This window comes from Pseudopodoces humilis, chromosome 1 (assembly GCF_049639895.1).
Source record: "Pseudopodoces humilis isolate 2021_Gansu_Grassland_sample_001 chromosome 1, ASM4963989v1, whole genome shotgun sequence".
Taxonomy (NCBI): domain Eukaryota; kingdom Metazoa; phylum Chordata; class Aves; order Passeriformes; family Paridae; genus Pseudopodoces; species Pseudopodoces humilis.
In genome coordinates, this window is record NC_142200.1 from 17,879,815 (window position 1) to 17,896,372 (window position 16,558).

Here is a 16,558-nt window from a genome sequence, read left to right on the forward strand (position 1 = left end):
TTCTCAGGAAGTATTTTTGGATGCAATTCTAGTGGGAATTTACACTGTGTTATCTGGAATAGTCTGACTTTCCTCTGAGCCTCTGCAAATTTAAGCTATTATAACAAGTCTGGTGATCTGTGTATTCTGCTTACTTAAAAAACAGCTGAAGACATCTTTAGACTCTAAGTCTCTGATTTTGTTCTAGACACAATGGTTTTTACACATTTTTATATACTTCCTACTGTTCACCTCCGTGAGTAAGCTTTGGTTTAGACAGAGGTAATACCTATTTCCTGGAAGACTTTCTTGGCTTGAAGACTTGTCGTGACAGTAAGGTTGCTGGTCACCTCATGTTTGTGCAAGTCTTCGCAAGTTCTACAAGCTTGAATTATACATAAGATCTAATATTCCAATAAACTTTTTTTTCCCACTGCCTTTTTTCAGTTCATTCTGAAAACTTCCTGATGTTACATTCAATTTTTATTTCCAAACTGTTCAGCTCCTGTTTCAGAATATGGACTCCTAATTCCTTTTATGGGCTCCACCTGTTGTAAGCCTTTAAGCCTGAAAATTTTAATTTCTCTTGTGAAAGTTTCAGTTCAAGTTTCAAGTTCTGTTAAAATTCTCCCTGCCCACCTTCCTTGTCTTTAAACTCTGATATTTCTTTTTTTTACCATATTGCTTCAGTAGCAATGTTAACTTGCACATTTTTCTCATTCAAAATTGGTATTCACCTCCATTTATATCGTATTTGTCTTGAACAAAGAAGCAAAAACTCAAGCTGATGTAATTTCCTTTTGGAGCATTAACTGATGATGGATAATTCTCTGTTGTAGTTGTATCCATTTACAAATAGTGTTCAGGCTATATTTTATCCCCAAATACTTGAAGAATCAAACAGCTACAGACAGAGCTCCAACCCATTTCAATAATTGCAACATTATGTTCATCACTTTTTCTCAAATGAGACAATAACTGCATAAAAATACATAAAGCACCTTTTAGAATTGTTTGTATAGGCTTATTGATTCTGTTTCCACACTCTTAGTGCAAAATAGCTTCAGATGTGGGTGGGGTTTTAAACAAAAATTACATAAACCATATGGTTTGGCTGAGGAGAATGTTCTTGACAGAAAAAAAAAAAAATTGCTCATAATTTAAAAGCCCATACTGTGGGAACAATATCTTCCATAATTCTCAGTTTTTTTAAAGCTAGATATTCTGAATGAATTTTCATTCATTTTCCAGGATTATAACTATTTAAGGTATGTTATGCATTATTACAGTCATGAAATCTTCACACTTCTTGCACTGATAGATATACCCCTGTGTTCTTTGAAAGAGGACTCAAATATGTCTTGTGACAAAAGACATTTATTCATCACTAAATTTGAGAGTAGTTTTTGCCTGACTGAAATAACATGCACAGATAATGCCCAAGCAGTGACAGGTAATGGGGCCATTCTCAAATGGCAGCTGGCATAGGGCTACTTCGGTGTTAGATCTGAGGCAGTTTCATTGTTAGCACAGAAAATTTTCAGAGCACTTTTCACAGATTGTTATTCCCCCTGTGTCTTAGAGAAACACTTGTGAGGGAAAGAATTACTGGTTCAAAGAACCTGGGCAAGCATTTTTGAAGATAACCTTGGAATAGGAAAGGAATACAAAAAAATTTATGTAAGGAAGAGAGCCTTCATAAAGCTATCTGTACATCTATCCATCTAGCTACTAGCTGGAGATGAATCCCATAATTTCTTCAGCAGAGATGGCTTTGTGGTTTTTTCCCCTATCAGTAGCATGAATCAGTTTATAAAGTGCCTTGTAATACCAGCATGGTCCCTTCTGAAAAATGAAGGATTTAAGAACAGGATGGACCTGTGAGAAAAGCAAAAACTAGGGAATACATGACCTTGGAAAAATTATGTTTCTGTAGTGGAAACAAACCAGACAGGTTGGGAGTAGTGGTGGTCTTGAATTAATATGTTGGATGAATGACTTATAAGAGTGAGTTATGATTACAAGGGGATAAAAAAAGTCACACTCAAGACGTGAATAATTTTGTAACACACAGTGGCAAATTAATTACTTATGATAGTATGCTCCAAAGTCACAATTTCATACATCTATAATAAGAAATAAACAATTTTCTTCAAGAGACTGGCATAGATGACATGGAAATTATTTGTTTCTTTTGCACATTTACCAAGTAAGTTGGATATAAGGAAATTATTTTTGGTGACTGGAATGTGTATAAAGATATTATGTGAGTAACACCTTTCACAGAGACCCACCCTTCTAAAGAGTGGCATGTCACGGTTGTTTGATAAAAAAGTCTGTTCTGACTGCAACAGTTACTCAGATAATTGTTACTTTCATCAGCGCTATAAAAAAAGACAGCATTTTCTCTGCTTCTCCTGAGATCTAAATCCAGTGTGTCAAGTAGAGATAGACATGATATTGAAGTGGTGAGAGACCATATTTCATTTTATGAAAACAAACTCATGAAGCTCTTCTGGTCCTGACCAAGGCTTAATCTACAGAGTTAGCTTCAACAGAATTATGTAAGGGTGCAAGAACGAAACAATATTTGTCTCAGAGAGGGCTGGATCACTATATTGGGCACCATACTACAAAAGGAGTCATCCTCTTTATTTTGGAGAATATTTTTGGATGTGAAATTAAACACAATTTTTTGTTGGAGCACAGTTGTGTTTTAAATGTGTTATACTCAGCACAGTCTTTCCTAAGCAAATATTTTGGGATAACATCAGTTTCAAGAGCTGTGTTGACACATGGATATATACTTGTGCCTGCTTTGCCACCAGTGCTTCAATTTAACAGCATTAATTTTTACTGATAAAACTCAGGTGGTATTCCAAAGACTTTTACTTAATAAATTTTATATAATGATATTAAGATTTAGATTAATTATGCTAACATCCTCTAGTAGAGCACCATGAGAAAGATTACAGTCATTAAAGAACTGCTTTAACCACAAGATGAAAATTTTATATTAGAAAAGTCAGGTGAGATTCTGTGAGGTTGCTTTTTAAATCTAATAGTAGAATTGTAGCAGAGGTCTTCCCAACCAGCAGTTGTGTGCTCTTATTGTGGAACAACATTTCTCTTCAGAGAGGAGAATCTTCTGTGTGATCTGCTCTGTTTGGAATTTACTGGAGCAGCTCTTCACTTTGGGGCTCGGGTCAAATTAGAAGTATAACTTTTTGACTGATGTAATCAACTTCTATTCTTGTTCAGCTGTTTAGACTATCAGCTGAGCCCAAGCATGAGATTCAAAAACAATCCATAAATTTGATGCTTGCTGTATTTACACTGATTCTGGTGTTGAAACTCAAGTCCCTTCTCAAACTGACAAACTTTTAGTCTTTGCTGTAGCATCTATGTTCCTATTCATGCTCAGTTTTGCTACTTGGGATTGGAGAAGAGAATGAAGACCTACATCCCGAAAGTTTTTCTTTTTTTCTGAAATGACCAAAAATATATTTTTTAGATTTTTTCTTACATTTTGCATATTTAGCCCTAAGACTTAACATTTATTTCTTTGCAAATAACAAATCAGAAATTTATCTGAATCTCAAAATTTGTTTTTCTTAGAGCACAAAAAATAAGTTTAATACATACCAATGTTCCTGAGATGCTCCTACTAGAAGCCACACTAAGTGTCTGTGCATTCCTAGCATTCACTTGTCCTAGAGTGAAAATGGTGGTTTGGGATAGAGGCTCTCAACGTCATTTGTTTCAATAATACTCTCCTATTTTCAGTTACATGGTAAAAAGTTAGATTGAAATCCAGGCCTGAGGAAGATGTACTGGTTGTTTTATTTGTAGGAAATGTATGTAGGCAACTGGGGTGTTTTGGGCCCTTGCCCAGCCAGAGGTAACCTTTGTGTAAGGTTTGCCCTTCCTTCTGTCACTGTGACTTTCATTCATTGGAAATTTTGCTGCTACCAATACTGTGTGTGTTTGAGAAGAAAAAAGTAAAAAGTGAACCTCATTTCTGCATGTCTACTAATATATTTAGTCTAGAATGAAGTGCAACAGACTGATTTGCTGCAGATTCTGAACAAGATTTTCAGGTAGACTATACAGATATTTAGTTCTTTATTTTAACTGACAATAGCTTAGTTTTCTTTTTAGCCTTTTGAGAAGGTATCTCTGGCTTCAATCTAAATATATTTTTTGAACTTGCCAACAAATTTGCATTTCCTAGGAAAAAATCTGAAAATTTAGAATTGTTTTTCAATATTCTTTTAAGTTATCATTAATTAACACATATGTTGTCTGAGGATACTGAAGTAATTTCTATAAACCAAATCTTTATTTCAAATATTCACAGAATGAATAATATATTGTGATGAAAATGAAAATACACAAGTATACAAAAAAAGTATACAAACATTTTTTAGAAATTATCTTCTTAAACAATATCCTTTCCACATTTTCAGCTAAGGCAAAACGAGCTGAATATTCTTTATGGATTCTGGGAAGTCACTGCTGCTGTAAAACACTGAATTATTATCTGCTTTATTCACTGAATTGTCTGACAGAAGATGAACCCATAGGATATATTGTCTGTGTCTGGTTTCAATTTGTTTTGTCTATAAAAAGTCAAAGCTTCCTGTAAGCATTATCAGACAAAATAAATAAAGTAAGAGAGATAATTGTTTAATGAACTCAGAGCAAGATGATTCAGGCAGAATACCCTCACAGATTTTGCCAAAGCTAATAAAATTCTTTTGCACCCTAGTTATTATTTTTGAATAAGTATCAACTTTGTAAATTTTTAAGGGCATTTTTAAAACCAATACTGAATGCTGTTTCTTTGTACTTATGACTGCTTTAGTAGTTTGGGCTCTGTTAATAACCTAATTGAAATTTAAAATGAGCTGATGTAGAACTCAGATGTCATCTAGAATAAATATACAATCATTTTATTTTGTCTTTGAATCCCTAGTTCTAAGTACTTTAATCCATACAAAAGACCAATAAAATATATTTTTATTTTTTCTTGGCATAGCAGTTGAACATTATGTCAGAATTTATGGAATTTACGATATAGTCTTATAGAAACAACAAACACTTTTGCTTCATCTGGCTAAAAAAATGGATTTACGATTGTCAGTAAGGTTCCGTATTGTTTTATTTCTTTACTCTGAAAACAAATTCTAACATGTTGACAAGAACAATCTGCTCTAATGTATTATAAAACATCACTTTATTATTCCTCAATGACATAACCTGGATAAAAGAATTTACTCATTGTTTGTGATTTTTATATCTTATTTCAGATCAGTGTTTGCCGAAACATGATCTTAATGCAATTTTCAGCAGCAAAAATATAATTTTTTTTTTGTTTTTGAGGAATAAAATGAAACATTATAGTAACCTATGATAGGTCAATGCAAATATTTGTGTATCCTTTTTGTGAACTAATAGTGGAGAAATAAGAAAACATATTATGAAAATGTAAGCATATTTCCCTGCTATGTTCTCCCGGCTTCCATAGAGTGCTAGTGAGGAAAATGAAGGAGAACTCTGAGAACTTTTGGAAATTTCTGACCTCTTCCTATTACATTAAGCACTATTTTTGGAACTTAAAGTCTCTGATTTTCCAACTACCTCAAAGTATTATGCAAATTTCTAGAGAAAAGCAAATTTAACTATTTTTGGCATAAAATGTAGTTTGGAGAATTGCTCTATTTGGAAACATAATGAACAAAATATAGACAGATAATTACCAAATAGTGTCTCTTAGTTATTTTAAATGCAATTTTGGAACAGTGTTTAAGGCCCATTGGGTTTCAAGAGTCTTAAAATGTAGTTAACTGCAAACACATTTGTGAAATACAGCTGTTCCTTTTCCTGGTGGATTGACAGCTGAGGATGACTTGGATAGCCTCATGAAATTCATTGAGCTTAGGCACAAAACTTTAACACAGTTATGAAAGCATTTGCTGTAACTATTTGAAAGCAAAAACTGAAGTGTTTGTTGACAGTGTATATATGTACTGGGAAACAAATATATTTAATAACAACTATGGGCCTGAAATAGGTCACTCCTTATGTTAACTTTTAACACTGCCCCAAGGCATTCTCAAAACCAAATTTCTTGTCCTAAATCTTAGGCATCAGTCCATAAAACACAAGCATGGACTTAGGAAAGGCTTTAGGCATCTTATCACTTGGGGCCCCACAGATTTGAGTGGCAGTATAAACCCAAATGGTCTGCTAACTAAACTGCTTATTTTTCATTACTGAATTTTAATTACTGCACAATTACTGAATTCTCTCATGAACATCAAAATTAATGAGGTCTTCTTTTCGGTGGACTTTTGTCCTGTGTCCCACATAGAAGTCCCGTTCTTATAACTTGAAATAATCTTCTGAAACCCTATTATTTTCTAGGATTCTCTGTGGTAAAACTTGAGTTCCCATTTTATGTCCCTCAATCTCTCCCAGATGTCTAAGAACCTCTGAGGGTATATTTATTCAGCATCTGCACTTGGCTGGCTGCTTGTAGCAATTGGAATAGGCAACTTCTGAGCTTCTCCTTCAGCATTTCTGCCAGCAGCAACTCATCACAAACACCAGTTCTCTGAAAACCTTGTTGAACTTCAAGTTTGTGTGAAACCTCAAAAGTGTTCAAAAAGTATTTTACAAATATAAGGGGCAGGTGGGCACAACAATTACCCAAGTTTCTTTTCCTGTTTTCTGAGATAAGAAAAAAAAAGTACTTGAAGGTAAAATTCTGAAATGTTCTTTGAAAGCTAAGGATTCTGAAGGTAAATCAAAAGAACCAGGCACAACCATTTTCTTTGACAGCCTCAGGGTTGGGAATGAAAAGACAAAATTAAATCATGTTTTTCAAGTTTTTTTTTTCTAATATCATGTCATTTTCTTCTGCACACAAAAGTTTGCGTATCCCATCAAAATAATAGTGTTCTTGTATATCTAAGATATAAACAAGAAGAGCTGTAGAGTTATTAAGTCAGCCAAAGTATCTGGGAAAAACAGTATGCACGCAAGTCTTTCTTCAGTTCTGAAATACAGGCAGTAAACTGCAGACTAAATACAGGTTGGAAACAGTTGAGTTTGGCATAATAAAATTATACTTGAAGAAATTGCTGCCAACTCTGTGCTTAACAGAAATGTACTGCTCCTCTCTGGTTTACATCCATGAAAACTTTGAGTGCCTGTTTGCTTGTTTATATCTTTCTAGCCATATTAGGTGTTTAATAAAGTACACTGCTTCTCTTTTGGAACATTCCTTGCTTCAGAGAAATGTTTTATATCCCACTTACTTCCTTGGTTTTCTTTTCATAAAAGCAAGCAGTTTGTTTAAAAAGAAGTTATTTCTGTCAAGGAAAAAAGAAAACCTTATTCTAGGCATTTTTTATCTGAGTTTCAGTATTATAACCCCTGATAGTAGGATTCCCTTTTTCATGACTAATGTGGTGGATTTCCTCATAATTTTTAATATTTCTTTTTGTATTTCTTTTGCTCCCTGTTTCTGCAGCTTCATTTCCTCTGGTCAAGAGAGCAAACCACTTAGTGATAGATTTTCATCTTAGTGCAATAACACATGTCAAAAGGGAGATGGAGGTGCAAATTTGAAGAATAAAAATCATTACTTCAGAATAAATATATGTGGTGTCTGGAGTTTCTATAAAACACATAAGGGATCATACAGTGTTAAAACACTACATATATTACGTCCTGAATAGGCTGTAATCTGAATGAGATAAGATATATATAATTCAATAGACAACAGTTCAAAGGGGAGTCCCCTCAGCTTTCCTGCAGTGGGAAAAGGGAGGAAGAATTTCCTGGTAATTTTCTCTTAAAGATGATGATGATGAATAAATATTAGTAATAATAGTAATAATAATAATAGTAATAGTAATAATAATAATAATAATAATAATAATAATAATAATAATAATAATAATAATAATGTTGTGAATAAGAACCCATGTAAACTCCAAGAAAACCCAGTTTGACTGATACCTGATATTTGAATGATATGCTCCACTTTCTGGATTTTGGGGATACAAAGTTCCTGGTAGGTGGTCAATGCAGAGCACATTCTGCCTTACTCCAAGATGAGTGGCAGTGACCAGGGTTGAAAGATGTCAGAGACAAAACACGGACTGCTCTGGTATGACACTGCCACAGCTACTAAACAGGAGACCCCAGGTGGGACAGTCAAGGGTAGAAAGACAAGGCAAGATGGAAAGAATCAAAGGCACAGACAGGAAACAATGATAAAAGAGGGTGTGCCAGCTCTAGACAGGGTTCATACAGGTGAGGAACAAGTATTTTTATGTTTTAGGAGGAATGTATGAAGCCAAATATGAACGTGAATGCCATCAAAGTAGCAAATGAGAAGTAACAGAAAGCCTCATAATGGGAAAACTTGAGGAGCAGCAGCTTTGGATGGGTTCAAAACAGGGTATCACTGGTATTACCTACAAGCAGTATTTACAGAGACTTCTGTAGGAAATACTGGAGAAAGATGATATAATGAAATAACATGCAGAAAAGGAAAAGCCAACTAATAGTATACTCCCACATTTCAGTCAGTCTTAGAGACTTGCCACAGATCACTGAATTGCAGCTCTTGCAGATGAAACACTTTGTCCAGGGGAATCTCTTGATGGTCTCTGAACCAATAGGCAGACAAGCTTTTTCAAAATATAAGTTAGTGTACTCAGCTCAGCATACTCAAATGTGATATGTCTTCTCAGCTTCTGCTATCAGTGAGTCTCCAAAGATATCCTCAGGTAGGGTCGTGTAAACAAAAATCAGTCCTGAATAAAGTACTTTTTACTGTAATTCTCTCTAGGAACAACAAAAAAAAATTCCTCCATTTTTATTTTTTGAACCAGTCAAACTTTTAAGCTTCTAAATTTTTAAAATCAATTTTTCTTAGAAGTCTGCGGCTGATACACCTATGCATTGCCTGAGTGAGTATTATCTGTGCTACCACATGGCCTCTGGGGAGGCAGGATTTCATCCTTCAGAGACACAACTAATCAGGGCTGGAGCCACAGCAATAAAATAAAGAAAAAGAGAGAGAGAGAGAGAGCTCTATTTTCAATGTTTTCATCTCATATTCAGACTGACTGAAACATTATATAGAGAAGATCGATGTCTTGCCAATGTGACTCACAGACACATTTCTCATTATCTAACCTTTAGTACCAAGGAAGTCTCTTGATTTTAACCCCTTTGAAAGATATGTTCTTTCTGGAAATAATCCAGTCTTTCATTTAATTTTACTAGGAAATTTTCACAGGACCTTCTAAAACAACCCCAGTACACCACTGTAAGCAAATCAGATTTCTGGTTCCCATTTTTCCTGTCTTAAGAAATATGAATAAGCATAGTCATGTTGGAGTAGTTCTTCACAAGTAAACATTATAGTTGAAAATAATTTTTACTGTTTAAAGAAGAAAAAGAGAAAAATGTAAAATAGACCAAAGAGTTCTCAGGTATGAACTAACAGTTTAAATAGAACAATTATTCTAATATACAGTCAATAAGTTAATGACATTAAATAAAATTTTAAATTTAATGTAGTAGAATATTCACTACAATTTAAACAACTTTAAAACTGGAAGATGTATAAAGACATATGTCTAGGAACTGGTTTTGATAATTAATTATACTTTTTCTTTCATTAATATTTTTCCATGTTTGAAAATTATATCGCTTGCTTAACCAGAAATAAGATAATCTGAACATATGAAAGGTGAGGAGAGCAAGGTGCCTAGGAGAAGAGCTAGGTAACAAGGTTTAACACCATATTAAATACATTGTAGAATAATACTGACTAGAATATGTCAAGTATTCCCACTGAACCACGTGCAAATACAGTCTCATGCTATTAATATCATGGGCCTGTAAAATGATTTTCAATTGACCTCAGCTACCCTTTCAAACACCAGTTGAAGTGAATGACATTCCTACATCATACATACTAGTAGAATCATTTTAGAGACAGTCAAACTGGAGCAAACAAAGCTATGAGCAGTAATTAGAATGTACAGGTAAAATATAATGATGGTTTTATTATTGTATAAAGGCTCTACCAATTACAATAATTACATCTAGTTATTTTGCCAATTTTTTCTAGGGTTTTGGTAGCCCATCAGGTGAACATTGGCTGGGAAATGAATTTATCTTTGCAATAACAAGTCAGAGGCAATATTCTCTAAGAATTGAATTAATGGACTGGGAAGGAAACCGGGCATATTCACAATATGACAGATTTCACATAGGAAATGAAAAACAGAATTACAGGTAAGAATCTATTGAAATTCTTTTGACTCTGCTGAGTGATAAATATTGTTCATTGTTCACTTGTCAAATATGAGAAAGGACAATAATATGATGCTGATTTTCATCAAAAATAGATAAAGATTGTAAAAATAAAACAGAAATCAGATTTCTCAGTGATGGAAGGATAGACTAAACCCAGCATATCTGAGAACAAGATAATCTTGTCTTGTAGAACTGCTAAAAACTATAACTTTTATATTCAGATCTCAAAATTGTTTGAATATAAAAGAGATTTGGATTCTTCATTAAAACCTGAAGGATATCTACCTCAGAAGCAGAGATTGAAACAATGGACATGGGAATAAAAGACCAAAAATGCTGTTAAACCATCTGATATCTCTAAACTGAAAATTTAGTGTAAATGAAGAGGAGAAACAAAATGCTGGATCTTATTTTGAGGAAATTAAACACAAAAAAATCTTAATAATATTCTTATCCCATATTTTGTTTTAAGATAAAAGCTTATTAAAAAAAACTAAAAAAAAAAACAACTTGAAGACACAAAGAAATGTGGATAACTTAAGCAGTTATTTATATGACTTTTTAATCCTTGTTTGATCTGAGCAGACAGTACAATGCTAGCAAATGAAAATGAAATCCATAAAAATATCCAATTATCTATTACAGCACATCTAATTAGCATAAAACTCAGTAGAGAAACAGGTGTATTGTAAACTCAAACATTTAAGGCATGTAAAACTAGGTTTGCATTCTGATCTTTAAATTCAAGTAACATGATTCTCAAAAATGCTGGCTGCCTCCCTCCCCAGGCTCCCCAGCTAAATGGAGGAGAGCAGTTTACTCTTCCTGCTGGCAGGGCTGTGCCCAGGTGTGACACAGAGTGGTGCCCCTGCCCTCTGGGGTTTGTGGGGCAGCAGCCAAAGGTGGACAAGTGCAGAGGATACCTTTAGAAGCAATCAGTATGAATTTAGCTGCTGTGTAAAGCAAGGACTGTCCCTCTGCACAAAAAGGACAGCTCTATCCCCTACTGCCTCCAGCAGTGCTGTGCCTGGCACTGCCCACGGAAAGCCATTTCCCCCAGTCAGGAAAGGTGGAGCACCTATTCTGAGGTAGTTTTAGGCAAAGAATAAATAATAACAAGTAAAGGAAATTTCTCAAAAGAGAGGCTAGAAAGAGTTACACAAAACATAAAAAGAGCAGTGTAAAAGTGGAATCTTAAACATTAAAAGAAGTTCAAAAGGAAAAGATGAGACAAATCCTTGTCAAGTGAAGAAAAATTTTGAAGGGCAGTTATACATAGCTAAAAAATTTATGATGAATCATAGGAAAGGAGTATTACTCAGCGGGATGAATTTAAATGATTGAATTTGCTAACAAAAACAGGGACTTTTTGCTCATCTTTATTCTGAACTAAGGACAACATACATTGTTGAGCAATTGGAAGGCTGTTGAAAATTTAACATGTTGCCGCTCATCTTTAGAGAGGTTTTCTTTTTCAGGACTTCTCTGTGTTCATTCATGGCAAAACAGCAAGAGAATGTCTTATTACATTTCAAAATGAAGGGAAGGGAAGGGAAGGGAAGGGAAGGGAAGGGAAGGGAAGGGAAGGGAAGGGAAGGGAAGGGAAGGGAAGGGAAGGGAAGGGAAGGGAAGGGAAGGGAAGGGAAGGGAAGGGAAGGGAAGGGAAGGGAAGGGAAGGGAAGGGAAGGGAAGGGAAGGGAAGGGAAGGGAAGGGAAGGGAAGGGAAGGGAAGGGAAGGGAAGGGAAGGGAAGGGAAGGGAAGGGAAGGGAAGGGAAGGGAAGATCCACTTTCATTATAAAAAAGGGAGATCTTACATAATATAAATAATATTTTCTGAATTTGGAAAAAATTGTAAAATTTGATCCATGCAAATTCTTCTTGCTGATCAAGAAAACCAAAAGATCTATAAGACCGTTTCTAGACCTGTAGAAATTAAATCAGAGGGAGCATACAGGCTTCAAAGATTATAATGTTGAGTAACAGGCATAAATTCTGCTTCCCATGTCCAAGTCACTTTTCCACAAAAATCAAAGGGAATTTGACTGGAGGCTGTTGACTGCACTTTTGGTTCCTGCTCTATCCCATAGTATAAAAGAAGGCCAGAATGAGATCTGCTCACACTCTGTGGTCTCCTTATGGGACAACTGAAGCTCTTCTGTTGAGTAAATGGGGCATCAGTTTCATTCATACTTTTCTGGAATAAGCAAAGATGAAACATGAAGAAGTTAAAAAGTCCATGTCTGTTGGCCCTTTGGGTTTCAAATTAATTCCTCTATTATTTTTACTTCAGTATATTTGAATATTTAAAGAAAATAACTGGGTAACATGATGACAGTTCTGGAAATAATGATGTGTAAGCCACATGTAAGTCTAAACTGTTTTTCATGCTTGAAAAATATACTAGTGTCTAGTCCAGAAAAATATATGCCCAACAGATACTTTGCAAACCAAAATTATGTTGGGCTATTTTATAAATTTTTACAGGAATGCATCCCATGACATAAAAACTCTTTATTTTCCTTGCCAGCATCACTATCTGTGATAGCAGCAATTCCAGAAGGCTGGCTGAATAAAAGCTTAATTATTGAGTACTAAACAGCTGGCCAACCTTCAGAGAGTGCTGTTCTCCCTTTATCTGAGGAGTTGCCATTAAGGATTTAAATGATTCCTCTGAAGCTGAAAACCACAATTCCCAAACTCCTGCTCTCAGAGCCTTTCCTTCACAACTTTCGGGCATTTGCCATGTTTGCTTTCAATACCTCAAACACAGAACAGCACACCTCTTCAAAACTTTAGTTACTCTTATTTGAAATAATTTTGCCAAACAAAACAGATGCTGTCTTATTTTGGAAGCTTGCTTCTTATAATGACCCACATTAAATGTTGTTTCTGTTAGCAAAAATATGTAATTGTACATTGGCTACGTTCACATTAGTTTCCAATAATATAAGTTCACTAAGTAACAGTAAACCAGTAAAGAGACAAGTTTCTAAGCTGGTCTGGGAAATGGATCAAGAAAATTTGAAATAGAAAAGGGGCATTGAAATGAAAAGAAAAGCTCAAGAAGTAGAACATCTTTAATTTTGTTATGGCAGTACCTTGTATATTTGGAAGACATGGAAAAAGTAATGTTCCAGTTCTTATGGAACTCAAAGAGAGTTCTTAACTCAAATAGAGTTAGAAAAGAAAAGAAAAGAAAAGAAAAGAAAAGAAAAGAAAAGAAAAGAAAAGAAAAGAAAAGAAAAGAAAAGAAAAGAAAAGAAAAGAAAAGAAAAGAAAAGAAAAGAAAAGAAAAGAAGAAAAGAAAAGAAAAGAAGAAAAGAGAAAAACATGAATTGATAAAATCTGCTTCAGAAATATCAAAAATAATTTTCATGTTCTTCCAAAATCCAGCCTCAACATTATGCAAAGTTCAATTCAGTCTGGATAACTCCCAGTTGGTGATTTCAGAAGGGTTCTGTTTTTTCTCTGGGCTTTTTGTATTCTCTTTACTACTTCTTATTAGTCTAAAGAATCTATTATTTAAAAGAGTCATGCTGAGCACATGTAAGTTCAAATATACTTGTTTCTCTTTCAAAATGAGACAGCTCCAAGAGGTTTTCTGGGAAATCAGAATAAAATCCATTTATCCCAGATGACAACTGGGAAGAAGGTTGAGATGAGAAGGTGGTTATTGAATCAATAAATGTATAATGATAAATGATAATGGAAACAGAAAATCAAGTGTTCACCCACATGTGAAATCTTTAATAACAGTATCTAAGTGATTTACATCTTTTAGAACATCCTTAGATCTCTTATCTGCACAAGATGATTAAACAGAGACTATCTGTAAATATTATGAACATATCTCTGTCAGACTCTTTGCAACTTACACTCTGGCAAGTAAAATCTCCATGCAGTAAGAAGAGCCAGATCTCGCAGATCTGCCATTTAGTGCAGTGTTTCTTAATGTAATTAGGAATTGTTTATGGAACTATAAAAACGTGACTTGAAAGGAAATCCTAAAAGACACATGACCTCTCCTGTTTTCCTGTGCAGGCTCTGCCTAGCCCACTTGACATTGTTTGAAGTTCTTAGGAGCTGTACAGCTATGATACACTGCTGCTCTGACCCATGTCCTCAGATCCTCCAAAACTGAACAGGAAAAATAATCGTGTGTTGGGATTTCAGGCATCACAATTCATAATCCTACATATTAGTTTATGAAAACAGATATATTGATGCTGAATTTTGAACAGTAGTAATTTCAGCCTGCAGATATTTTTTTTCTACTTGTGATATAGGAGAAGCACTTCCAAACAAAGCAAGGGGTGAAGAATGAGGGAATTGCACTTTTCAATTGACTGAGCTTTTTTTACTTCAGAACTGTTAGAGAGGTTCAAGACACTCATCTCCCTGTGACAATATACTCTGGTATTTAATCATTATTTTAGTTAGAAAAGTTTGCTGTTGCTGCAATTAGCAGTGGAACACTTGTTGACAGGGCAATAATTATGTAGGGAAGAGTCAGGTGTGTGGATCCTCAAAGACTACAAGCTGATGAAATTTGTTGGAAACAGGAGAGGTAGTCATTAAAATTATTCAAATCACTTCAAACTACTGACTTGATCTTCCAAATCTAGGTGACAGTTTCCAAGCTCTCTAATATCCTGTGTCTCTCCAGGCTTTGCTTTGGGAAGCAAGGTCTGTTGTTGAATGTAAGCCAAGAACTGGTAAACTCTGTGGGACCTGATAGCAGAAAGTTTTCAATTCACTGAGTAGAATATTGGACTTTTAACCCTAGTTTGATTAAAAGTTTGTACATTTAGTTTTGATAATAGTATTATTTCTCTTTGTTTTCTAGACAAATCAGGTAGGTACTCTGCTACCAGAAGCCTTGATGTAATGTTCATCTTAGATTGTTTTTTTTATGGTTAAGGCTATTTGTATCATCACCATTGTCGAACTAATGATGGAATTTCTTGCAAAAAATTCACACTTATCTTTCTGTAAAATAGAGAAAAATATACTTTTCTTATAAGTGTCTTATAAAACTTAAAAGATTACAGTCTTTTAACTTTTACTGCTGAAAATTCTAGGTAATAGGTAATAAAATAAGTGTTATTTGAGACTATAAATTTTAGGGGGACAGACGGTTTTATGTATCTTTAATTAAAAACCATATTCCACATAATACTGCTCTTTCAGAAACAGGACACAAATAGGCTATTGTCCCTTCCTCAGTGTACAAAATATAATTTTTAAATTTCAGTGTGGTTCTTGTTGTTACCCAGGCTTTTCAGTAACATTTTCTTGTGTTAGTTGAGCTTTTTAGTCAAAATAGGAGATCAATCTGACTTGTAAGTTTTTTGAGCCATCTGCTTAGCTTTTTCTGTGTGATTTGTGTCACAGTAAAGTAAAAGTAAAAGTAAAGTAAAAGTAAACAGTAAAGTAAAAGTAAAAAAATCACCACGTTTGAAGGATCTATTCAGTCTTTTCTTAAGTGGGGAAGGAAAGGTACGGTGGAAGATACCTAGGAATTCTGTAGCAAAGTGAAAAAATAAACACAGGACCTCTTGGGACCCAGTTCTGTGCCCAAACCCCAGTACTTTTCTTGCCAAATATGAAAAATACAGAATAATTTAAAAAAGTAGTCATGATGCAAAAATCCAAAAAAGCCTGTATTAATTAACTTTTCTTTGGAAGCTGAAATTCAATTTGCAAGTCTACTTCAGAGGAAATATCCATGTAAAATCCTATTAACAGACAGAATGGTATCAGTGGTGTGCATAATTTATATGATTTAAAAATGTTTTCACCAAACAGTGGTATAAAATCAATAATTTGAAAATAAAAATTAACATCTTTATGTATATATAAATATCTGGCTTAAACAATTTTTTTTATTTAACAATACTGTCAGTCCAGTAATATTCCATGAAGCCTAAATACTGGAAGTGCAAGGATTCAATCCAATGCCCATTAACCAGAGGTCTTTCTGGAAACATGCCAGTGTTGCTATATCATATCAGTGACTAAAACTCACTAGCAGCTCATGCAGTATCTTCAAATGTAAGCAGAAATTAAATATAACAATTTCTCTGACTGAAAGTTGATATAAATGTACTAATGGAATTTATGAATTTAAAAATTAACTTAATCCACATAAGTCCCAATATACACTATCTACCCACAGCTAATCATTTCCCACTTCCAACTTCATTACAGTTATTTATCGTTTAATAT

The 16,558-nt window shown here is 34.3% G+C and overlaps 1 protein-coding gene across 2 annotated transcripts in view; it reads left to right on the forward strand.

Moving 5' to 3' along the window:
- ANGPT1 (angiopoietin 1) overlaps positions 1-16,558 on the forward strand; it is a 151,724-nt gene that overhangs the window by 104,004 nt on the left and 31,162 nt on the right. For both annotated transcript variants that reach the window (XM_005516964.3, XM_088064108.1), the window contains exon 7: positions 10,142-10,308. In XM_005516964.3, the coding sequence (XP_005517021.1) occupies positions 10,142-10,308 (167 nt within the window). The remainder of the gene's footprint in view (positions 1-10,141; positions 10,309-16,558) is intronic.